General features: G+C 42.7%; 1 protein-coding gene across 5 annotated transcripts in view; it reads right to left on the bottom strand.

Moving 5' to 3' along the window:
* Positions 1-24,537, bottom strand: part of GRK6 (G protein-coupled receptor kinase 6) — a 43,777-nt gene extending 19,240 nt beyond the window's left edge. For 3 of the 5 annotated variants that reach the window (XR_006102149.1, XM_042451819.1, XM_042451822.1), the window contains exons 1-5: positions 24,426-24,537; positions 13,634-13,729; positions 5,253-5,365; positions 4,697-4,774; positions 3,905-4,005 (exon numbers count right to left, since the gene is read on the bottom strand). Coding sequence is in view for 4 of the 5 variants with exons in the window: in XM_042451819.1 (XP_042307753.1) it covers positions 3,905-4,005; positions 4,697-4,774; positions 5,253-5,365; positions 13,634-13,729; positions 24,426-24,477 (440 nt within the window). In the remaining variant the exon portion in view is untranslated. Of the gene's footprint in view, positions 1-3,904; positions 4,006-4,696; positions 4,775-5,252; positions 5,366-13,633; positions 13,730-15,249; positions 15,421-24,425 lie in introns of all 5 variants that reach the window. The other 2 variants (XM_042451820.1, XM_042451821.1) reach the window with 2 other exon arrangements.
* Between the last annotated feature and the right edge of the window lie 801 nt (positions 24,538-25,338).

Genomic DNA, 25,338 nt, shown 5'->3' with positions numbered 1-25,338 from the left:
ACATTGTGTTGCCAACTTTTGGCCCCCAACCCAACCACCAATACTGAACACCAGCTCCACACCTTGGACATTTGGAGGGCACTGGCCTTTTACCTGGACAGGACGTCGGGTTCAAGGTGCTCCGAGAGACTGTTTGTGTGCTACGTGGGAGGCCAAGGAGGGACTACCTGTGACTGCTCAGAGGTTTTCTAAATGGGTGGTTGGTACCATCCACTTGTATTATGAACTCTCAGGTAGAACTCTCCCTGCTTGGGTTTGGGCCCACTCAACAAGGGCAGTAGTGACAGCCTCTGCTTTTTTGACTGGGATGCCTTTGAAGGATGTCTCTAAAGCTGCTGTCTGGTCCCAGCCATTGACGTTCATTAGACAGGGCCAGATGGGATGCTGCTTTTGGGAAGACAGTGTTGATTTCGGGTTTACCCTGAAATAATTCATTGCATTATGCATGTTATGTATGCTGTTAAAACTAAGAAAGTTAACACAGACAAAAAGTATTGCATGTTATATGTGCCTTTTTAAATCAAGTTAAATGACTCTGACAAATGCACTTTCAAGTTCAAGATTTGCAGTGGTCACAGGTGGTCAGACCTCATCCTCTGTTCTGTTATCTGTTGGAGTTCCTCAGGGTTCTTGGGTCACTTTTTGTTTTCTCTTACACATTGTCCCTAGGAAAACTTATCAGCTTTTTTGGTTTTTCTTATCATCTGTACACCATAGAATCATAGAATCGTAGAGTTGGAAGAGACCACAAGGGCCATCCAGTCCAATCCCCTACCATGCAGGAAATCCAATCAAAGCATCCCCAATAGATGGCCATCTAGCCTCTGCTTAAAGACCTCCAAGGAAGGAGGCTCCACTCCGAGGGAGTGTGTTCCACTGTCAAACAGCCCTTACTGTCAGGATGTTCTTCCTAATGTTGAGGTGGAATCTCTGTTCCTGGAGCTTGCATCCATTGTTCCGAGTCCTGTTATCTGGAGCAGCAGAAAACAAGCTTGCTCCCTCCTCAATATGACATCCTTTCAAATATTTAAACAGGGCTATCATATCACCTCTTAACCTTCTCTTCTCCAGGCTAAACACCCCCAGCTCCCTGAGTCGTTCCTCATAGGGCAAAGTTTCCAGACCTTTCACCATTTTAGTCGCCCTCCTTTGGACACGCTCCAGTTTCTCCATGTCCTTTTTGAATTGTGGTGCCCAGAACTGGACACAATATTCCAGGTGGGGCTTGACCAAAGCAGAATACAGTGGCACTATTACTTCTCTTGATCTAGACACTATACTTTTATTGATGCAGCCTAAAATTGCATTGGCCTTTTTAGCTGCCGCATCGCACTGTTGACTCATGTTCAACTTGTGGTCTAGTTGAACTCCTAGATCCCTTTCACATGTAGTTTCATTCAGCCAGGCGTCCCCCATCCTATATCTATGCATTTTATTTTTCTGCCCTAAGTGCAGTACCTTACATTTCTCCGTGTTGAATTTCATTTTGTTAGCTTTGGCCCAGCTTTCTAGTCTATTCAGATCATTTTGAATGTTGATCCTGTCCTCTGGAGCATTAGCTATTCCTCCTAATTTGGTGTCATCTGCAAATTTGATAAGTATGCTATGATAAGTATGCATTGGTACACCGATGACACTCAGCTGTACCTTTCCACCCCTGACCTTTCTCCGGGTCTTGAACAGCAAGTTTCATCTTGTCTCACAGCTGTCTCTCAGTGGATGTGCCATCGACGTTTGAAGCTCAACATGTCCAAGATGGAGCTTCTTGTCTTTCCACCTAAGCCCTCCCTTGAATACTCCTTTTCTGATTCTGTTGACATCTCTATTCGACCGGTCCAGGAAGCCTGCAGTTTTGGTTTCATTTTTTATTCATCTCTGTCGTGTATCTCCCAGATCCAGGCCACAGCCAAGGCCTGTAGATTCTTTCTCTACAATATTGCAAAAAATCCGTCCATTTCTTTCAGCCTCTACTGCCAAGACCCTGGTCCATGCTCTGGTCATCTCACAACTAGACTATTGTAACCTCATTCTGGCAGGCCTTCCTCTCTCTCACCTCCGTCCTTTAATTTCTGTCTGGCATTCAGCTGCACGCATTATTAAATCCGCCCACCACTCCAACCATATCTCTCCTTTATTATCATCCCTTCACTGGCTCCCCTTCCCCTTCTGTATTCAGTATAAGCTTCTGTTGCTGACTTTTAAAGCCCTCCATGGGCTGGCCCCTCCTTATTTATCAGACCTTCTTTCTCCTCACCTTCCCGCTTGGGCCCTCCGTTCTGGTAGTCAAGGTCTGCTGTCACAGCCTAGGATTTTCACTGCCCCGTCCCGGATTCGTCCCTTTTTACTTGCTGCCCCTCACTCCTGGAACCTCCTTCCCCCACGAGCATGGATCATCACTTCTTTAACTAGTTTCAAAACTGAGTTGAAGACCATCCTGTTCAGAGAAGCGTTCCCAGGCATTGCATGACTATTATTTGCTATTGGACGTTTTTAATTTGTTGCCTCTTTTATTGAACCCTTTCCTGTATTGTTATGTATTATTTATATGTATTATGCTATTGGGCAGGTTTACTCTTATCTATTTTATTGTTTGTATGTACAGCGCTGTGCAAATCTACAGTGCTATATAAATAAAAGCATTGTTATTATTGTTGTTGTTTAAGTAAATACAACTTGTTTGAACTTTACAACTGGTATCATGACACTTCCTCCTCCACTGACCAAAGCTTGTCAGTTTAACCCATTTGTGTGATTCACTGAGGCCACGAAGGAGGACAGGTTGCTTACCTGTAACAGTATTTCTTCGAGTGGTTATCTGCGAATACATACAAATCCTACCCATCCTCTCCTCAGTCATGTCCTGCTCACTGTAAAAGTTTTAAAGGGTTTTAATTATTTTTATTTTTGTAATTTGATGACTATACAGTGGTACCTCGGGATACGAAATACCCAGGTTACGAAATTTTCGGGATACGAAAAAATCCCATAGGGAATCATTGTTCCGGGTTACGAATGTTTTTTCGGGTTACGAAAAAACTTTTGGTGCTTTTTTCGGCTTTTTCGCACGGAATCGCGGCTTTCCCCCATTAGCGCCTATGGCAATTCGGCTTACGAAGGCTTTTCGGGTTACGAAAGCGGCCGCGGAACGAATTAATTTTGTAACCCGAGGCACCACTGTAACCTGTATTTGGTTGTCAGGAATAAACTGTGTGCTAAGATCTTCGGTCACAGCTACCACCACTGCTACCGCCAGAAAGTAGCAAACTAAGTTTTGCCCAGTAATTCCAGAAATTTCCAAAGTTTACTGTGCAAGTGCACAATAACCCATTTGTGTGTATTCACAAATGACCACTCAAAGAAATACTGATACAGGTAAGCAACCTGTCCTTCTCTATTTTCTGCTTTTCTTTTACTGACATCAAGACAGCTTCATATGGCTTTCTGGCTATTGTCCATCCAGGATCTAGCCAGATGCAGACCAGCTTATCTTCAGCAAAATGCTCCATAAGCATTTAGACAATGCCCTGAGCTTGCTAATAAAGGTACATTGTTCTCAAGTCAGGCAGAGTAAAAATAAATAAATAAATAAATAAATAAATAAATAACTAGGATGACTGCTCTTCCACTCTGCTCACCATGAAGGGTTGAATAACTAATGAAATAAATATTATAAAGGGGGCATGGTCAGATGGACTGGCATACACACACATACACACCACCCTTCTGTCACACAGTGCCAACTGGCTTTCCTAAATCAGGGAAATAATGCTTATGCAACTAAATCCAAAACTTGTCATTGACGAATAGTCAAATATATCATGCTAAAAAACAGCCACTGATAGTGACTACTGCCCTGAAAAATGTTCACATCAGAAAATAAATTCTTCCCAATCCCCCCACTCACTTGGTAGATTCCTTAAAGAGCTCTTTACCCGGTTCCTGTTCCAGTCGTTCAGAACACAGATTTACCAGCTCCAAGGGCACTTCAGGCACATGGTCCACACTCTGAAGGCAAAGGGCCAAACAAGAGAATCATACTTTTGTAGGTATTACTGACTGGTATAGTCATGTCCAGGGCCAGGTTTGAGGTGAACCAATCCAAGAAACCCCTTCAGGTCTTCTTGAATTGCCTGCCACCTTGCTGGGGTTCCCAGAGGCAATGGTACAAATAGCAGAACAAATAATCAGCAGAGAAAGTTTGCTTACAACCACATAACACCTTTTCTGCCAGTGTCAAGACAACAGAAAGAAATTATGTCAGGTAAGCTGTGGGCCCATTGTCAAGGCTGCAACACAACTCTGTGGGGCCAGCACTGAAAGGAAAAACACTGAAATGGACAGATGCAGAAGCCACCATCTCCCTCACTCCAAGGTTTCATTGCTGTGTCATGAGCAAGGTCCAAAAGCATTAGAAGAAGATGGATACAACCCAGACCATTTGAGTGTTTCTGTTTTCAGTTTCAGGCTTTATTTGCACACACACACGCAGAGAAAAACAGTAACATACTGGTGTAAGACCTGGTTGGGCCTCTAAAGCTCTGGCATTTGTCCATGAATGCCAGTACTGACATCTGTCCTTGGCAGAGATGGTAATATTCCATGTTGGTAATATCCAGGCACGTGCTTGACTCAAGCACCTGCTCCTTAGCAAAACCATATCCCATCAGTACAGTAACAGAAAGCTAGCTACTCTCACCTGAGGTTTCAAGTATGTCTCGATCAGCTGCTGCCCACATTGTTTCTGTTTTTCATCAGGGGTCACTTCATACTCTGCCTATATAGAATGAGACGGAAACATTACCAACTTACTCTACGGGCCTCTTTTAAGGATAAAAATACAAAGAGAATTCAAATCAATCATATTTTCTTATAGTAAGGTAAAACATCCCTCACTTGCAGAGCTGCCAAAAGTTAGTTTTAAAAACGACAACCCCCAGATCCCTGGTTCCAGCCAGCATGGTTAGCTGCTGACAAGGAGGATTCCTTTTAGTCTAAAAAGAACTTTCTCAAGCTTTTCATCATCTATGACAGCATACCCTCTGGGTAAGTCAATATCCCAATCATTTCCCAATATTTAACTCTAAAACTCATGTTTCTGCTCTGAGAAGAACATTTGCTGAAACAAGAACAGAGTTATAGATTAACTTTGAAAAAAACCTTGTGCCAAGATCCCTTGATTGCAAAGTGCAGTTAGTTAGGGGTCATGCTCTACTATCCAGGCAGGGAGTGGGGTCTCATGTAGCTGTACTTACCACAGCATCCAAGAACTTGACACAGCGCATAAGCTCAAGTCGCGTTTCACAGAACTGCCGGAAGAGCAGCCGGCCAATGGGTTGCTTCTCACACAAACAGTGGTAATCCCTTTCTGGAGAGGAAACAGTCATTAGTCAATTTTTATTAAACCTTTCCACACAAAACCAAGTACTTCTGTTGGTCCACCTCAAATTTTAATTGCTGAGCAGAAAGTTCAGGAAACTGAACTTATGGTTACAAATGCTTCAGCAGGATAGAGGTGCCTACTACTATTTATGCTGTTTCCAGCTGGATCTCAAAAAGTTTTGTTTTGTGAGAGAGGAAGAATCAACCCAATTAATTAATTAATTATAAAGTTTACTTATTTTAACTACAAAATGGAGTTTATTGCACCTCCCCAGGGAGGATCTTCTTATATACAAGCTTGAGTCTTGCCTTGTTTTTGATTATGACTTACTTGCCCTTCTCATTTTTCCTTTTAAAAGTGAAGACAGGTCAACCATCCTACACTGGAACAGTTGCTTTGCAAAACTACAAGTCTAGCCCACAGTCCCTAGATTAAATTTTCCTTGCTTTCCCTCTCTGCCCTCAGCCTGACATTTATACACCAGGGGTTCTGTTCCTTTCCCTTCTAAGTCGTAAAGACAATCTCCCTCCCAACTGTGATGTGATTGGAGGGAGGAAAAGAGGAATGACATTCAGTTCCCTTATTAAATTACCAAGTCCTTTGTTTCTCTGTGACTCACTGATCTGGGCAAGTCTCCCAAGTGGAAAAGGAGATCTAGAGCAATGACTTCTACAGAGAGGCAACAGGGCAGCCTCCTCAGACTAACAGATTCTGTGGCCTTAGGTGTGACTTACATGATCCTGATCACACAAGATGCAGAGACATGGCAGAATTAGTTTCTTTCTTGCTGGAAACTAAGAAAAGACAGGAAGTGAGATGATCCAAAGAAACAGGATTTAGACTCAAATGTAAATGTAGAGCTTCTGAACTGTCCCTTCATGCCTGGCTTTGCTTTAGCAGTTAGAAAGTCAATGGGATAGAGCAAAGACTAAAGAAAACATAGTTGCTTTTGTAGGTAGTTGCCAAGGCAGGAGAGAACAGATCATGAATATAAGAAGAACAGAAGAAATATTAAAGTCTTTAAGACAAAGTAAATGAAGAGAAAAGGAAAAACACAGCCTACTCAAAGCCAATGCAGGAAACAGATTGAGGGATAGTGAGGATTGCTCCCTCTGGTGGCGATTCCTTCAAGTCTGTTTTCCCTGCCTATTCGGAGCAATGAGATGGAATCAACCCATGATTCTTCTCTATCACTGGAAAAAGTTACTATTTTGAAGACACTGGGATACTGCTTGAGTAGTTCTGGGAGCTGTCTTCAAGAAAAGTAACCCACCAACATGTATCTCAGATTTGCCATGTACTGAGGATACCACCATCAGATCAGAATATGGAAAAACAGAATGGTTTCCAACTGGCAAGGATGTCCAGCAAAGCTACACTTTACCACCCTATTTGCTTAACTTGTATGCTGATTGTGTCACACATAAAACAAGATTAGAATCAGAGAAAAGTGATGTAAAAATTGGAGGAAAGTTAATTTAAGTTATTAAGATGATACCATACTACTAGCAGAAAATAGCAAAGACTTGGAATGATTACTGGAGAAAGTCAAGCAAGAAAGTGTAAAGGCAAATTTACAGTTGAACATTAGGGAAAAAAATAATGACCACAGATGATATACATTCTATATATACTCATGTATAAGTCTAGAAATTTAGGTCAAAAATTGACCCCAAAAACCTGAGTCAACTTATCCATGGTTCAATGTAAGTACTATAATTTAACTCTTATTTAAAAGAATGAACTATCCCCTGTTGAAAATCAAGAGTATAATCTGTCCTGGAAGCACTGAACCCCTCTAGTCTCTCATCCATCCATTCTTAAGAGTGAGCACAAAGAGTTATGTCTGCTGGAATTTTGTAAGTTCTTTGACATTGTTTTGCTTTGCTTCATCCTTTAGATCCTTTGCTGTATGCCCCTAAGTTTTACCCTAGACTTATCCATGGGTCATAGCAAAATCCATAATTCTGGCTCCAAAAACTGCCCTCGACTTCTACATGAAGTCGACTTATAGTCGAGTATATATGGTAATTTTAAAGTAGATGATAGAGACTGAAATAGTGAAAGATTTCCTATACCATCATTCTGTCATCAATAAAAATGGAGACTACAGTCCCAAAATCAGAAGACAAGCACTTGGAAGGACAGCTATGAAAGAACAAGACAAGCTCTTCAAGTGTAAGGATATATAATTGAACACCAAAGTCAGGATTGTCCGTACAAATGTATTTCTGATTGCTATGTATGACTGTGAAAATTGGACAGTGAAGAAAGCAGATAGGAAGAGAAGCAGGTCATCTGAAATGTGGTTTTTGAACTGCCAAAAAGACTAATAAATGGGCCCTAGAGCAAATAAACCCCAAACTTTCCCTAAAAGCACAGACAACTAAGTTGAGACTATCATACCTTGGACATATCATGTCTCACCAGGAAAGACAATAATAGATGGCCATAGGAAAAGAGGAAGACTGCATTACAGATGGATATACTTCATCAAGGAAGCCAAGGCCCTGAGTCTGCAAGACCTGAGCAGGGCTGTTGATGATATGGTGACTTGGGAGATCTCTCATTCATAAGGTACCATAAGCCAAAGTCTACTTGACTGTAGTTAACAATAAATAGGTGGACCAATATAAATACCTGGCAGCCATAATTTCTGGGGAGAAATGTTGGAGACAGGACACAATCCCAATCTGTTAAAGTACAGGACAAGTACAGATGGGCCATTTAAAAGAGAAATGTTTTTGCAAAAAAGTATTTGGCAAGAACAGGGATTTTTATCATTGTTCATTTGCTTTCAGTGTCTAATATCTCAACTGAGCCAACAGTAGCAACTCATAGATCTACCCACCATGCTGCAATCAATACAGTCATCATTTCCCGGGAAGCCTCTCTTCTACAAATCACCCAACCCCTATTCTTTTACAGAGCATGTTGCAAGTGCTTTCCTCCCCTGCGCATCAGTTTCTCTAAGGAAGCTGTGGTTTCCTGATATGTGAATACACTAAAAGAAAACAACTGCCAACTCTGAAAGGGGGGAGGGGGGGAAGAGGCCATATGCAAGCTGCACCATTTCCTTTTCTGACAGGAAATGAGTGTATTGAATGAAGGAAGGTGATGGGTTCAGAGCAAGGCAAGTTTAGAGAATCCTTCATTGCTCTAATGGGAAGACATTATGCTCGCAGGATCTAATTAGTTCCCCCTGTCACCACTAGAACCCCGAGGATCTACCAACCAGAGACAGGTGTTAAACAGTAGCTCAGGATGGCAGACACAGTGTTGAAGAATTAGGTATCTGAGTACATGAACAGCACATCAATCTGTTAATTTTTAGCTTACACACAAATCTGCATTTGTTTACCTCAAAGCTTGATTTCAGCATTCTAACTGTAAAGTGGAGGCAGCATTTTGCTGCTGCTAAACTACTGGGAACTGGAAACTTTTGATGGCTTACTGTGAATTGGAGAAATCTAACAGTAGAGCCTGCCTGGCCATCTGCCCAACCCTGTTCCACTGGATCAAGTTCTACCAAGTGTGCCACAGGCAAGAACTGTGTATCGGGCAGAAACTCTGAGTTAGGAAGATCTGTCTCATAAAAAGTTTTTTTAGAGGCTAAGAAAGGTCTTCACAGATTACAACTCTAACAAGAGAAGGCATCCTCACAGGAATATTCCACACATTACAGAGGACAGCTGTATGTCTTTCTAAGAAGACTCTAGTGAACCTGTGGGTCCTTGAGCAGCCGACATCTTTGCAAATACTGTATCTGACTCTCTTGTAGATCACATTTTTATATTTTGTACTGGCTGTATAAACCAGATATAACATTCAAAGTAGTTATAACTGTGGAAGCAGCATTTTCTGGCAGGCTGCAAAAACCAAGACAGAAGAAGCATCTTACAGGACAGAGAGATCACAGGAAATCATTCCAATAGCAAGGACAGGGAGAGGAAAAGCAATCTCAGCTAGGTTAGGCTAATCACCACTTCCGAGAGGTCAAATAGTAGGTTCTGCAGAAAACAAGTCAGCATTGGAATACAAGTCACAGGTCAGCATTGGAATACTGACAGAACACCAACAGTGAATTTTCACCTTCCATTAAACACAAGATAATGCACATGGAAAAGAATAATTAAGTGAAACCACTCAAAGAAAAGGCCTGGGCAACATTATGAGCAGAATTAAGAATCCCTGGCTTAGTCCAGAGTTGTGATAATCAAGAGAAAAACTGAAGATTTAGAAGACAAAATGAACTGAACACATTTAACCGAACAAGGGGAAAACGCGTAAGCCAAAAAACGCGTATGCTTGAGCCCCATTAACTTGAATGGGGCTTGTGCACACGGCATTGTGGTGGTATTGCGTGTGCAACCTGGGCGCGCCCCCCATTCATTCAAATGCTCAAAATCCACGTATAGTGCACCCGCATATGACGCGGGCACACTGTAGTTCAATGACATACAATGTATAGCCCACCTCTGTATCCGCGGACTTGCCATCTGTGGAATTCAGCATCCACAGATGTCAAGTCCGTGGGTGGGGGTGACAGAGGAGGGAAGAACAGCCATGGCAGCGGCCAGAGGGGAAAGAGGAGTGAGGAGCAGGAGGAGAGAATGGCCGCAGTGGCAGCCAGGAGAGAAAAAGGAGTGAGGAGGAAGAGGAAGGAGAAGAGGAGGAAGAGGTGCAAGGAGGAAGAGAGAAGAGGAAGAGGAAAAGGTGACGGCTGTGGCAGTGGCTGGGCCAGGAAGAGGCGCAGGAGGAAGAGGAGGGAGGGAACGGCCGTGGTGATGGCCAAGGAGGGGGGGAGAGAAGGAGGAAAAAGAGGCGGCCACAACTGCACAGCAGCTGTGGCGGTGAGAAGAGGAGAAGGTGGGGGAAGGGGCAGCCTCCTGCCACTGTAAGAGTGGCAAGGCAGGTTTTGCAGGGAGGAGGAGATGGAATGGAGGTCCCATTGTCTTCAATGGTGGCACGGCTGAGGACAATGGGACTTGAGCATGCACGGATTATGGTACCCACGGGGCATGTGAATGGATCCCGCATGGATACCAAGGGCCCACTGTACTTTATAAACAAAAGGACTCAGGTTCATTCCCCAGCATTTTCAGATAATGCTGGGAACGGCTCCTGCCTGAACCACTGCTAGTCAGTGCAGACAATATTAAGCTAAATTGATCAGTTGTCTAGTAGGTACATGGCAATTTTCTATATAGTGAAACCATCGATCTCCCTAGTAGTAATACAAACATCAGTGTGGCTAAAGCATACAGCAACTCACTGAGGTTTTTAAAGGATGAACTTCTCACCACAATTCAATAGCCTTTTCACACTAATGCTCAGTTATGTCAGCTTGAACTTCTCAAGAGTGTTAGTACTAAATGGAAGTTAAAAACATAACCAGTGCCATCACTCTCAGTTCCTGTACTTAAGATATTTTTAAAAAGCTTAACACGTATAATTCCATTCACTGGGGGACAGCACCCAGGGCCACTGGCAAGTAGAACATCAAGCACCAGGCAGAATCTCAAGGGAAAAGAACCATTTCCATTGCAGTTTTCAAGGTGGTAGAAAACAGCGGGACTACTGAGCAATATTAGCGATTCTCCCATTTCTTAACCACTGCATACACCATGCAAGTGAAATGTCCCTGCACCTCTCCTCTATGCATGCTAGAATGTACATGGGAGGAAGTCTGTGGCAATCACAAATAGGCACTGACTAGTAAGCCAGACCAACATTTGTGGTCCCCTGTTGATTCAAACTGCCAGCCTACCTAGCCCTTCTTTCGTGCAGCTATATCACTAGACAACCTATTAGAAACTGTTATTTAAGCCATGTATGTGCAGCTTCCTTATAATATTTAATGATATATTAAGGAATGTGATCCTGGGGAAAAGAATAACCTTTTCCACTTGTGACAAAACTGATATTTCTACCAGACATTTAATAAGTCCAGAGGTTCTAACAGAGGCTGAAGAAATATTTTCAGTGACAAGACCTATTGTCACTGAGCTTTATGGACAGTGAATGAGCTACCCTTTGCAAAATCCTTTTCTACATCTCAGGAACTTTACATAAATTTGTAATCCCAACAGTTCCTTTTATTTCTAATGACCTAAGGCAAGACTGAAGAACATGTGGCCCCTCAGATGCTCTTGGACTATAACCCCATTTAGCCCTAGGAAGCACAGTTAGTGGCATGATGGGAGCTGCAATCCATCAACATCTGAAAGGCTGTTTCTATTCCTGATTTAAAGGGGAGTCCTTAGTGAGAAAGTAACAAATTTCATTTTTATAGGTCCTTGGCTTGGCACACCGATTGCAAGAAAAAATCCCAGCTACGATAAACTGAAGGAGGTGCAATTTAAACATTGAGCTGAGGTTAGAGGACTACATTATTTCATCTTGGTAGGTAAGTTTAATTACAACTGATAAGTGAAAAGAGAGAGGTAAACTTGCAGAAAAAGGGATATAGAGTCAGAAAAAATGAACATCTTCACCCCATGCACTTCAAATGAGTCTAGAATCAGGGAAGAAAGAACTGGCATTCCCCAGAAAGAGTCAGAATAGAATAATGGGGACAGAAGTAGCTGGAATCAATGCCGTGATGCCCAGGAGAGAGAGCAATAGAAGCTTGCTCATGCTTCTTTGGAAAGTAGCAAATCATCTGATTCAATAAGGCTAAGTATACTTTGCAAGGAGAGAGAGATACTCATGGACCTATGAAGTTGCCTTACATTGCGATGGCCAAACTCTGGCTCAAAAACAACATATGGCTTGACTGTTCACATATGTAATCCTTGAGCCAACAAAGATATCCAGGCATTCTGCAGCTCTTGGAAACCATTTTAAGACACTGGTGGACTGAACAATCCATGCTTTTTGCATCCGCTCAAGCTGCAAACACCATGGAGGGGGGAGAGAGAGAGAAAGGACAACAACAATAAAAAAGAAGCCAGAAACTCCTAAAGAAACATAGAATCAATATAAGCAGTGTGGGACATCACGGAAAGGAGAAGATAAAGGGTTACTGGATGTCAAGAAGGGAACTGTATATACTCATGTATAAGTCGAAAAATGTTGCTAAAAATTGATCCAAAAAACCTGGGTCAGCTGGAGCCTCTTCCCCAGCTCAGCTGTCTCCCTGAGGGACAGCCTACCGGAGAAAGACTTGGGGGGGGGGAATGCATACCTTCCCTCCGCTTCTCCAGTCTGAGTGTCTCCCAAAGTCACAGCCGGGCTGCAGAAGAGGAGGAAGAGCGAGTGCTTGCCTGTGAAGCTTCCTCCCCAGCTCAGCTGTCTCCCAAAAGGGCAGCCGGGCTGCAGGTGGGGAGGAAGAATACTGAGACCCAAATTTTACCTTTGACAGGTCATCTCAAAATCCCTGATTGACTTATACATGAGTATACATGGTAAATAATATGGAAAGGAGAGAATAGGAATGAACAAAAGCCTGTTGACAAAGAGAAAAGAGAGGGAGCTTACAAAGGCCTGGAGAAGGGGAAGAAATTGAGCAGCATTGGCCATTTCAGATAATCACAGCAATCTTTTAGGAGAAAGACACATGCTACAGGAATTATTCTTCATCCACTCTGTTTGCCACTATTCCTCCACCCATGAGTTGGAGGTCTCACTTAGGAAAAGGATGGTAATATGCCTGTTCAACAGTTTTTCTCTTTCACAGGTTTCATAGGTCTCCATTCCTCTCTGAACTGTATTTAGCTAAGTTGTTGTGGTCCCTTGCAATAAAACCAGTATGCGTTGTGGGGAGTTGGGCTTGTTAATTTTTATTTAGATCAGTACTTGTTTCTTTTCAGTATTGAACATAATTACATGTGTTGGATTTTTGTTGTTGCCTTACTTCCATTTTTTATTGGTATGCTTTGTTACAAATTACTTTTCCCCCTAGTGTTGCCTTTTGCTTATTCACAGCTACTGTGTTTTATTGTTCATGATAACTGTAAACCACTTTGGGCACATGATAACTGTAAATCACTTTGGGCACAGGTGACTGCAGAAACACTGTAGATAACCACTGGGTAATGAATTGTCTACAATGAAGTAGACAATGAAGTAGATAACTATGATAATCAAGTATTTGAACAAATCCATCTGACAATAGGATTAATGAACAAGCCCTTGTGCCAAGCACTCCAGGCTTCACCATTACACTGAAGCCAACATTGCCTTACACTCAGGAGAGCAAGATGAAGAGGGCAGTGCTCGACCTCTTGCCATCACAAGCATATTCCTCACCCAACATCTGTCGAAGATCTTCACACTGGCTGACATGGGGGAACTGCAGCATTTGGCGCCATTTTTTGCTCTTTCCCTTTCGGTTTCCACCTCCACCTGTATGACACATAGAATGGGGGGGGGGGGGGGGGACAACGAAACAGGTAAAGCCGTGAGATAACTAAGAAAAGGAGTTGACCAGAAGACACATCTTATGATGTCTCTTTATCAATTGTTGTCCACCATCAAATTCAGTTCAAATGTGACCTGGAAACCGTGGGCCCAGATGTTTTCCAAGGTATTTCCTTACCATTGTCCACATCAGAATTTCAGAAGCCAAAGCTACCTCTAATCACAAATTAAATGACAAAATGAGGTGTAGACACTGGTTAAGGTCATGAACTATCTCCCTGTAACCAACCTTCACTAGATAAATACACACAATGCATTGAAATATGATCTCCAGGATTCTTTTCCATGCTGCAATTACAGGTGCATGTTAGAGTATAGTCACTCAGTGCCAAGTCTTTGTGTACACAAGAAAAGGAAACTGGCCTAGAAGGGTAAGTGTCAAAAGACAACCATTCCAAAGCTCCTGTATAGTGTTGAAACTGACTCATAGGGCAACCATAAATTAAACATGAGCTTGAGACAATAAAGAATACTAGTACTTTCCTTCTCCTACCCGACACAGGAAGGATGGCAGATTAGCATTTTGAAAAACAGAATAAGTAGCACTGCAGATTTTGGAACAACAATACAAGGGAGGTGTTAGGGTTAACCACTCAATCATTTCAGCCCATTCTCAGGCTCTGTTACATACAGTATGAACTAAAGATATTGCAAGTTTTATAGAGGCCACCTACTTCTCATATTATGTCATAAGTTTAAAAAACCCTAAAAACCTACAGAGCAGGAGTCATCCCCTTTCTACCCAACCAAGTAACATAACTGGGCCTTTTTACTGCCCTGAATGTCCCAGCAGATCCTTTTTTTTTTTTTTTGGAAAATGTAGCTTTCCTTTCTACAAGAACAAAAAGGGAACAGGGCAGTTACAATTTTAATATCTACTCATCAAACTACTGAGAATAGGGGTAGGTAGGCAAGGGTGACCTGCAGGGCTGTTTTTACAACTACCAGATCACCCTCAAGGATTAAAATGCCTTCTAGGGTTGTGGAGGGCATTTCCAACACATTTGGAGCCCCTGGACTCCTGTGGTCAAACAAATCTTTTGGGGAAAAAATGTTCAAAACAATGTTTTGTGCCAAAATGACCTCTTGAGGGAGTGGGGAAAATTTCTGTCACATTTCCCTCCCCTGGGGGGAAAGCTAATTAGGGCCCAAGAGAGGGTTTGGCAGGGGAGGTTTGATACTGGTAGTGAACAGAAAGCTGTTTGGGCTGACAGCCTCTCCTGGGCCTAAAGGGGATCAGAATGGCTCCCAAACATGGTGAATATCCCTCATATATCCACTAGAGAGTGTTGGAGGGCATTTTGGCCAAAAACAACCCTACATCTTGATTTTTTTCTTTTTAAAATTAATTTATATTCTTAATATATACAATACATATCATATCAGATCTATCTATCTGTATTTCTACATTCTATTATATTTTAACAAATTATTTTATATTTCACCTCAGAGGAAGGGGGGCACTGAGGTACATCTTGATTTTTTTTTGTTGTTGTTGGATTTTTTTTGTTTGTTTGTTTGTTTTGCAGGAGCAGGCACAGAGGAAATTGGACACTTCCATATCTCCTGGAGAGCTAATGCAGCCCTTCAGCCTTCCACAGTTTCCCACCTATGATCTAGAAACAGAAATAGATACTTATAAGACTACCTGTTGAGCTTTGTGGTAGAACAGGGATTTAAAAGTACTCTTCCATTATCCAATCCCACCAGCTACTACTTCTTGACCCTTTTAAAGTAGAAGTGAAGGTTGTCCATTTGTTTCTAAGTATTATCTGTCAACAAGACAACTAAAACAACTCAGCAAAGAACCCATGTGGTTAACCTGTACCTTGCCACACATATTTCCTGTTAAACCGTTTACAAGTAACTATTCAAATGATGCAGGATGAGGAGAGTAAGCAACCTCATGAAAATAAGGGGGTGATAATGTCTGTTACAGCTACATCTATGGAACAAGTAATCATATTTTCAGTGGTGGACTTTTTCCAAGGGCTATATAAAAATATTAATTTTTGGAACACCCAGACACCACTCAAGCTCATTTTAATAAAGGGAAATGGGGGCAAGAGTCTAGAAAACAAGGCCCCAAGTTTGAGAAATACTGCAGAATAGATAACATTATTAGATCAGAAGTAAGTGGCTTAATGCTGCCTCTTAGATACATCCTTGAAGACTGAAAACACATTGGTTTTGTGATCAGTTCTGTTGTTGTTGTGTGCCTTCAAGTTGGTTCTGACTTATGGCGACCTTAAGGCAAATCTATCATGGGGTTTTCTTGGCCAGTTTCTGCAGAGGGGGGTTGGCATTGCCATTCTCTGAGGCTGAGAGTGTGTGACTTGCCCAAGGTCACCCAGTAAGTTACTGTCAACATTTTACAGCACTATAGAATGCTGGGTGGGGAGATAAACACTGCAGATGCCAGGTGGATAGTAAATTCTTCCCTTCTCATTAGAAAACAGGCATTGCCTAAAAGGGACCAGTAGTTGTGCCATATGTCTGTCTGTACAAACCTAGGAAGGAAGTGATTCAAAACACTGGGCAGCCAGCTGCACAATACTCTCAGCTGCAACTATTTTGAAGGGAGGAGCCAACTGGCAAAGGAGGGGATGTGGAGGTCTCTGCTCCTGAGTTGTGCCAATGATGGAAGTCTCCCAGATTCTCCTCTCAACAAAGGCAGAGCTGTTTCTATCTTTCAAGAATAAATCCATCACAAAGAACGAGAAGGAAGGCAGCAGCTCAACCACTGCATGCAATTTTATCTTCAAACCCCATGCACAGCTACCAAAGCAAAAGCAATTTGAAAGAAGAAAAGTGGGTCTTCCTTCTTCCTCTCCACTACCCATACAATAAAGTCGCAATACCATCCCATGAAAAAATATTTGAAAATTCAATTCATTAAGTACACAACTTAACATCCTAAACATATCAGCTTTCCAAAAAAAAATAAAAAAAATAAAATAAAAGACACAATTAAAGGAAAAGCCTTCATTACCCCTTAACGTCAAGACCAGTTTTGTATTTAAAAAAAAACACAACACACATTGGCATATGTGGATGTGCCTCCATACTCCACATAACGGTAATTTGTTGTTGTGTACCTTCAAGTTGTTTCTGACTTATGACAACCCTAACACAAACTTATCATGGAGTTTTCTTGACAAGATTTATTCAGAGGAGATTTGCCACTGATTTCCCCTGAGGCTGAGAGCATATGACTTGCCTAAGGTCACCCAGTGGGTTTCATGGCCAAGCTGAAAATGGAACCCTGATCTCCAGAGTCATAGTCCAACACTCAACCACCACATCACATCGGCTCTCTTCAACTAAATGCAGAATTATGCAAAACCAGCAAACAGACATAACCAGAATTCAGAAGTCTTATTTGTTTACATCAGGGATGGGAGTCATATGGTTCTCCAGATCCTGACAGATTGCAACTCCCAGCATTGTTCAACACTGACTAGGTTGGCTTGGGCTCCTTGGATGAAAAAATGAACAACCTCTGGAAAGCCACATGATTCTCCCCCCTGGTTTACATCCATATAAAGCCCTGTATTCAGAGTCACTATCTTATAGCTATTTGAATTTTGGTAAATGACATTATCTCCTTCCAGTTTGGCACTGTAACATAAGAAATCTGCCCTAAATAATGTTGTTATGTGCTTTCATTTTGTTCTCTGACATATGGCAACCTATCAAGTTTTCTTGGCAAGATTTGTTCAGAGGGGCTTGCAGAGGCTGAGAGAGTGTGACGTGCCCCAAGTCACTCAGTGGGTTTTCATGGTTGAGCAGGGATTTGAACCCTGGTCTTCAGAGCCAAAATGGTGTACTGGTTTGAGCTTTGGACTACACCTTTGGAGATCAGGGTTTGTTTCCACACTCAAGTACAAAAACTCACTGGGTGACCTTGGGCAAGTCACATTTTCTCAGCCTCAGAGGATGGCAATGGCAAACTTTCTCTGAAGAAACATGCCAAGAAACCCCTATGAAAGGTTTGCTTTAGGGTCACCATAAGTCAAAAATGACTTGAAAGCACACAACAACAACATCAAATTCCTAGTTCAATATTCAAACCATTACACCTTGCTGGCTTGGTATAATATTGAGAAAAAACATTATGGGAATGTAATTCTACCACAAAAGGGCCAGAAGGTACAGTAGCTGGAGGATTCTGGGAAGCATGGTCCAAAAAGTAATATTGCAAAACTCTTGACTTCACCAGGCATAAATTATGGCTCCACAATATTCACCTGTGGCATAAACCGGGTTACTTGAGGGAACACCTCTCCCTGCATAATCGTCCCTGCACACTCAGAATTTCTGGAAAACTGTTTCTTAACCAACCTAAGGTGAGATTGGCGTCCACTCAACAAAGGGCCTTTTCGGCCGTGGCGCCCTCTCTATGGAATGCCTTACCTGAAGGGATCCGCCTTAGTGGATCAGTGGAAGCCTTTAAGAAGGCTTTAAAAACTCATCTCTTCCTTCAAGCCTTCCCTCCTAATTCCGTTTAAGAATATATTCCCCTATCGATGTATAGTATCTATGATTCTTGATTTTAATAATGTCATTGAATGTTTTTAAATTTTGGTCGCATTTAATCTATTTTAATTACCGTATGTACTTTTAAGATGTGGTTTCTACTGTTTTTATTGTCTGTTTTTAACAATTTCTGTACACCGCTTTGATAGTTGGAAAAGCGGTTAATAAATGAACAATTTATTATTATTATTATTGTTATTATTATTATTATTATTAACCAGGAATAGAAGCACCAAGTTACCATGATATAAAGGGCTGTTTTTATTACAAGCAGTCCTGTAAACAGGAGAATCTGACAACATGTTTAGTACTGAGGGACATGTCAAATGAAGACATGCTATACAGCAAGACTTGTGCATATTTTTTTCCTACACAGAAGCGGTTTCTGCATAGGAAATTTGTCACATTTGAAGTGGTTCTTAGAGGCCATCTTGGAAATTTATGGTAAGCTCAAGAACACCAATGAATTTAAATAGCTATTTAAGATCAGTTACAAAATGGTGAATAAAACCCATGAAAATAGCAGATCTCAGTAGCTATGTGGTATAGAGCACTTCTAGGATGCATGAAATAGCACAACAACTTTCCTATATTGAACTAATACTACATGCCAACTTTATGCAAAGGAGTAGACCTGTTAGTCTGTTACAGCAAAACAATTAACCTAAAGACTAAATTAGTATTATGGGACATGCTTTTCTGGACTACAGTCCATTGCATCAGATTTTATGTCTACAATCCAGGGCATAATTCTTATGAGAACTAAGACTGTCAGCCACTGAGACAGTTTAAGAATTCTAGCTTCATGTATTCATAGTTATGAAATGGATTAAAAACAGTGAGATCTGAAATCATTAACTTTTGAAGCTCTCCATCTCATTATTTTAGTCTTGAAGATGCTCTGCCCCACACTTGAAAAGGGAATAGAAGCTGCAGTCCTACATATACTTATCTGGATGTAGGTCCTTGTGAACTCAATGGGACTGCACTGTTAACAATATAAGACAATATCTGAAGACCTTGGCATGAGCTAATGTACAGTATACAGTAACACATAGCTATCTGGAGCTACAGACCTCTTAGTCTGATCAGTGTAATAGGAAACATTTAATGGGCAGAATTTAAATTTCCTCTAGGTCCATTTGGATAATGGCAGACTAGGCGAAGTGGAGAGGAATCCTAAGTTCCTGCCAGAAAGTCTTTCAGACCTGATGGTTTGATAGTTGCTTCGAAGAAGTCAATAATGGCAAGAGATTCCTAGATCACCATTTTGAATGTAGCTGAAACCTCTTTATAACAGCCTTAAATTTATCATTGCTGAATTCTATTTACATCTCTTATCATGAAAGTCACTCTAATGATTAAAAAGTTCCTTCATCCCATCTCAATTTTTAGATGCCTCTGAACTATTCATATTTTTCACTTCAACATCCAAACATTTATCAATCACTACAAACCCTATAATGAATTCAGGACCTCAATTTTAATCTTTCACTATATCAGTGCATTCTTATTCTCCACTTCTTCTGCATTTGTGCATGCTTCAGTCCGTACCAACACTAAATCTTATAAATTAAGGTTCTGAATATTTGTCTGAGGTACGGTAATTCAAAATCAGTTTTTTGAAAAAGCCTCTTAACAGGGCAATTGTTGGAAATCCTTTTATATAGCTTCTCTCCCTCAACGAAGCTATCTAATGACCAGGAAACACCTGTTTTTCTGGATGAAAGAAACCAAAATTCCTTGCTAAAAAGTCAGACCATATAAAGCTCTTAAAGCTCTCCTTTGGGTGGCACTACATGATAGCTCTTTCATGCGTGGGAGACTTCTTCCATAAAAAAGCTTCCTAGTTCAAAGAACAGGCTGCAACCCTATGGCCATTTACTTGAGAGTAAACCTCACTGGACATACTTCTAAGACAAAGACACGCAAGTGTGGCTACTACCAAAATCTGGATAAATTTACTCTCATTTCACACAAAACAATGCATTTAGACAAGAAAAAAACCTCATGGAACATCAGCAGTATTTCCAATAGAATGGACTGTAAGGGTGGATACATATGAGTGGAAAGGCAAGGCTGTAAATTGATGGTTTTATTACACTTTTCTCAGACTGTGATGCAAGGACATTTTAGTTAGCCAATTTGAATGAAAGCTTCCATCACTATAGCTTCAATCAACTTCATGTCATGCCACATACACATGGACAGACCAAAGAATATCTCTCATCCAGTCAGTAATAATGGTCCAAAGCACACTGCAGAAATAATCCAGTTCGAGACTGTTTTAATTGCCCTGGCTCAATGTTAGGGAATTCTGGGAACTGTAGTTTTGTGAGACAATTTAGCCTTCTCTGTCTGAGATTTCTGCTTCCACAATAAACTACAATTCCCAGGATTCCTTTGCACTGAGCCATGGCAATTAAAGCAGTCTTGAACTGGATTATTTCTGCAGTGTGTTTTGGACCAAGGTCAAAAAACCCATCTCACACACAGCCTCTGATGCAAAGTCATCATTGCCCTTAAATAAATTAATCCAAAGAAGTTAATCTAAAGCAATGGATGCCCACTGTTTTTATGACATCAGATTGTATGGAAGTCTGCATCCTAAGATGTTTAGCTTTTGTTCATGTGTAATCAACATCTGACAAAGAGGTGAAACAGACCGCTTGAAGCAGTCTGTTTCACCTCTTTCCAAAAACAGATTGGGGCCACAGCAACCACATGCCGCAGCCCCAATCCGCCTTCAACCTGGCTTTAAAAGGAGCAGCAAAGAGCTGCTCTTTTTTGGCTGGCAAAAACCTGGCTTTTCCCACCCCACCGTGGCTGGAAGCCTGCTTTAAGATGCTCCGGTGGTGTACGGTGTGTAAATGCTGTGCCGACAGAGTGCCCAGAAGCCAGCCCATGTTTGGGTAGCTGGGGTGGCTTGAAGCCAGCTTCCAGGCAGTTTCAGAACGTGTGGTATATAAATCCCATGCTCTGAAGCCACCTGGATGGCAGTCCAAAAAACCTGTCTGTTTTGGCCCAAAATCTCAGGAACTGAAGCAGAGAGGGATGGGACTTTCACAAATCAGGTGGTGTGTCTTTGCTGCTCTGGGCTGTCTCTTGCTCCTTCATGTCCACTAGAAGAATACATATAGATAAAAGCTGCACAGATGTATACGATGAACAGTCCTCTGCTCTGTTCTATACAGAGGACTGAAATTCTCCCAATATGTTCAAGAGGCCAGGAAGTATATGAATGAAAGTGGTAGGTTTGCAATAACAAACACATAGGCTTCTATCTGTCTGCCAGAAGTGTCCTACTTGCCTAGATCTGTTATTGTCTAAAAGAGTCAAGAAATTAATTGGGAGCTGGGGGAAGGAATGCTAATGTGCTGCTCAAGGAGGGCATTCAAGGCTCTGGAAAAGAGTTCATTCAGTAGTGAAAGGGTTGCTCCATCTTCTACCCCATTCATTTTCTTCCCCATGTGCAGATTAAAGAGGATACTATTTTACACATCTTTCATTGGTGATTCCACTGTTTTGCAGATTCTCAGCACAAATAGCCTAATGCTATAACAACCACAAGATGGGTAGAATATGAGAAGATGAATCCTAGTAACAGAGGGCCTGATCTAGATCACTGATGCTTAATAAAAAAAATAAAAACCCAGAATCTTTCACTATCCAGCTGTACCTTGTTTGATAGAGCAACCCATTCTAGCTAGCATCACCCACACAGAGCCAAAGGCCAATTCCATAATATTTCTGCCACTCTATGGCAAGAGAACATTGTTCCAATGGGAAAACCCATGCCATTATGTACTGCAATATATAAACTTTTGATGCTCCACCTAGAGTTAACTTGTGTGATGCATAGGCCTCTCTAGAATGCAGCATGCAGAATCCCAAAGAAATTTGGCTACCAGTCCTGAAGAACAGCAAAATACAGACTCAGCAAATGCAAATGGGAAACCATTCAGTCAGGGGCTTTCCCAACAGAGAACTGATCACCAATTAGCAGACATTAATCCTCCTTTGCATTAGACTCCCAGCCTGAGGCCAACCATTAGCACAGAACAAAACACATGCAAATCACTCCTGCATGCCCAGGCTCACACATTATATATAGACCCACTTTTTCCAGGCAAAGCATTCTCTGAAGATGCCAGCCACAGATACTGGCGAAATGTCAGGAAGAAAATCTTCTAGAACATGGCCACTTAGAACCTAAAAACCCACAAAAAAACCCAAAGGGAGGATTTCAATGCTCGTTGCCATTTTTGTTTCACTAGATAGGAGGAGGGATCCCACTCCTAAAAGTTTGGCTTACTACTTTAATGACTTCCTTGGCCTCAGAGGATGGCAATTGATAGTAAACCCCCTCTGAAAAAACTTGACAAGAAAATCCCATGATACAATGACCTTAGGGTCAGCATAAGTTGGAAGTGACTTGAAGGCACACAACACATGCTGGATTCCAAAGAGGAAGTAAAGGCTTTATCAAGGCACAGAGGAGAGAAGCAATTGGGTTTACCAAAAGGAAACATACTGCCCCAACTCACTCAAGTCACTGGGTCTCCTTTTTCATTTTGGGGGCTCCCTCCCACCTTTGGGCATAGAACAGCTCCTTTCCCAGGCCTTTCAAACACAGTGTGACCAGGACCCTCCTTTTCCAGGACATGTCCTACATTTAAACCTTCTGTCCAGGAAGAATTCCACAATATCCTCCATTTTAGGCATGACTGAGAAGCATGCATTTACATATATATTAAGTGTTTTTAACTTTTATTTGGCAATGTCCTCCATCTTCTTGGAAGCTTCTGTGTTTTGTGGTGCCTGGTCCTTCTTTGCGGTTAGGACATTAAGTAACCCTGTTCAAACACCTCCTACAACCACCCTCTCTCTCAACATAGGGTGACCTGGTGTCCTGACTGTAAAGGAGGACACAATGCTGTAAAATGTAGGACACTCAAGAAGAATGCTGGACATGATAAAAAAAAGAAGGAAGGAAGGAAGGAAGGAAAGAGCTGAAAACGCACATATAAATATAAATCCGTGCTTCTTAGATCCAAAACACACTGCAGAAATAATCCAATTTGAGACTGCTTTAACTGCCCTGGCTTAATGCTAGGGAATGCTGGGAACTGTAGTTTTGTGCGGCATTTAGCCTTCTCTGTCAGAGAGCTCAGGTGCCCCCATCTCCAGGATTCCCTAGCACTGAGCCAGGGCAGCTAAAGCAGTCTAAACTGGACGATTTCTGCAGCGTGTTTTGGATCTTAGTCATGCCCCAAAACGAGAACATTTTGGAATTCCTCCTGGACAGAAGGCCAAAATGTAGGACATGCCCTGGAAAAGAAAAATAGTGGACGTGACCAAATAAAAGCTAAGAACACCAATATAAACGTTAAATCCGTGCTCCAGAGTCCTGCTCCAAATGGAGGACCTTTTGGAACTCCTCCTGGACACAAGGTTGACCTGTCTGTAGGGCATGTCCTGGAGAAGGAGGGCCTTTGGTCACTGCTCTCTACTTGGCTCGCGGGGTCGTGGGTTCAAAAGCTCCGCAGTTTTCCCTTTTGTAAACCTCAGGGGTTGGGGGCCCTGCTGGCAGGGTCACCACCATCTCCCCCCTTCCCAGGTGCCCCTTCACCGCCACACATGCCGCTCATGCCCAAGGCCCAGCCGTCCTCCTTTTCCCAGGGGTCTCCTACATCCCAGCCTTCTGCCCAGGAGGGATCCCCCTCCTCAAAGGCCCTCCATTTTGATCAGAACTCAGAAGTAGGAATTCACACTTGTTTATGAACATTGTTATGCTCTTATTTTTCTGCCCAGGAGGACCCCTCCTCCCCCTCCAAAGGTCCTCCATTCTGAGCATGGCCAAGAAGAAGACTGGGCTAACATTGCTATTAAGTGTGGTTTAGCTTCTCCTCGGGCCCTGTCCCCCTCAGGGAAGTCCTCCATTTTGCGGTGCCATGGTCCTCCTTGGCTGTGAGGAGCAAGAGGAGGACCTCCCTGGCCACCCTCCTGCCCTCAGGGCAGCCCTGGCTGGCACCAGAGCGCGCGGGGGCTTCTGGGACAGCCTCCCTCAGCCGCCACTCACCCTCGCGCGCCTTGAGCAGCACCGTATTGGCCACGATATTCTCCAGCTCCATCGGGGCCCAGCCGTCCGCGCGCCCGCTCCCTCTCTAACGCCCGGCACCTCAGCCGCCGCCTCCGCCTCCAACAACGCCTCCATTCTAGCCACGCCCACTGCCTGCGCGCCTTAGCCAATCCCCGCCCGGCCCAAGCCCTCGTCCTTCCCTCATTGGCTGCAGCGTTTTTCTTTTCTTTCTTTCTTTTTCTCCCTCCTCCCTCCCATTGGCGATCGAGAGTGAGAGAGGGTAAAAGTCTCTTGCTCCTGTGATTGGCTGAAGCCGCCTTTTCGGGGGCGGGGAAATGAGTGAAGGAGCCCGACTCCCGTTTGGAATCCTCACGCAAAGGAAAGAAGGCGATTGGTCGAGGAGAGGCGGGTCAGCGATGACGCGCTGGTGACGTCACAGGCAGTCCCGGAGGGCTCGAGGCGGGATTCCCGCGCGTGACTGTCGCCTAGGAGCAACGCCAGGGCAAAGCTGGGTCCATTTGGAGACACTGGGAAGCGGTGGCTCTTTCTCTTAGCACAATAGGGATGGCTGTCTATACCCAGGGCTGGCCCCACTGGTCCAAGTTCATGCGTGTTTGTAGTGAAATGTATATATGCAAGGAATTAATATATATATATATATATATATATATATATAACTATAATTTCCAGACTCTCCTCGCATTGAGCCAAGGCAGTTAAAGTGGGGTCACACTGGATTATTCTGCAGTGAGGAGGCAGCCATCGTGGGTTTCCATGGCTGAACCAGGATTTGAGCCACACACTGGCTCTTGTTGGCCACATATAGCAATATCAAGTACGCTTAGGCACTCCTTGAGCGGTTTACAAAGTGGCCCCAACAACCTGGGTACTCATTTGAGTGACCTTGGGAGGA

This window comes from Sceloporus undulatus, chromosome 2 (genome assembly GCF_019175285.1).
Source record: "Sceloporus undulatus isolate JIND9_A2432 ecotype Alabama chromosome 2, SceUnd_v1.1, whole genome shotgun sequence".
NCBI classification, from domain to species: domain Eukaryota; kingdom Metazoa; phylum Chordata; class Lepidosauria; order Squamata; family Phrynosomatidae; genus Sceloporus; species Sceloporus undulatus.
Note: the sequence above shows the minus strand (reverse complement) of the source record. Positions and strands in the feature narration are given on the sequence as shown.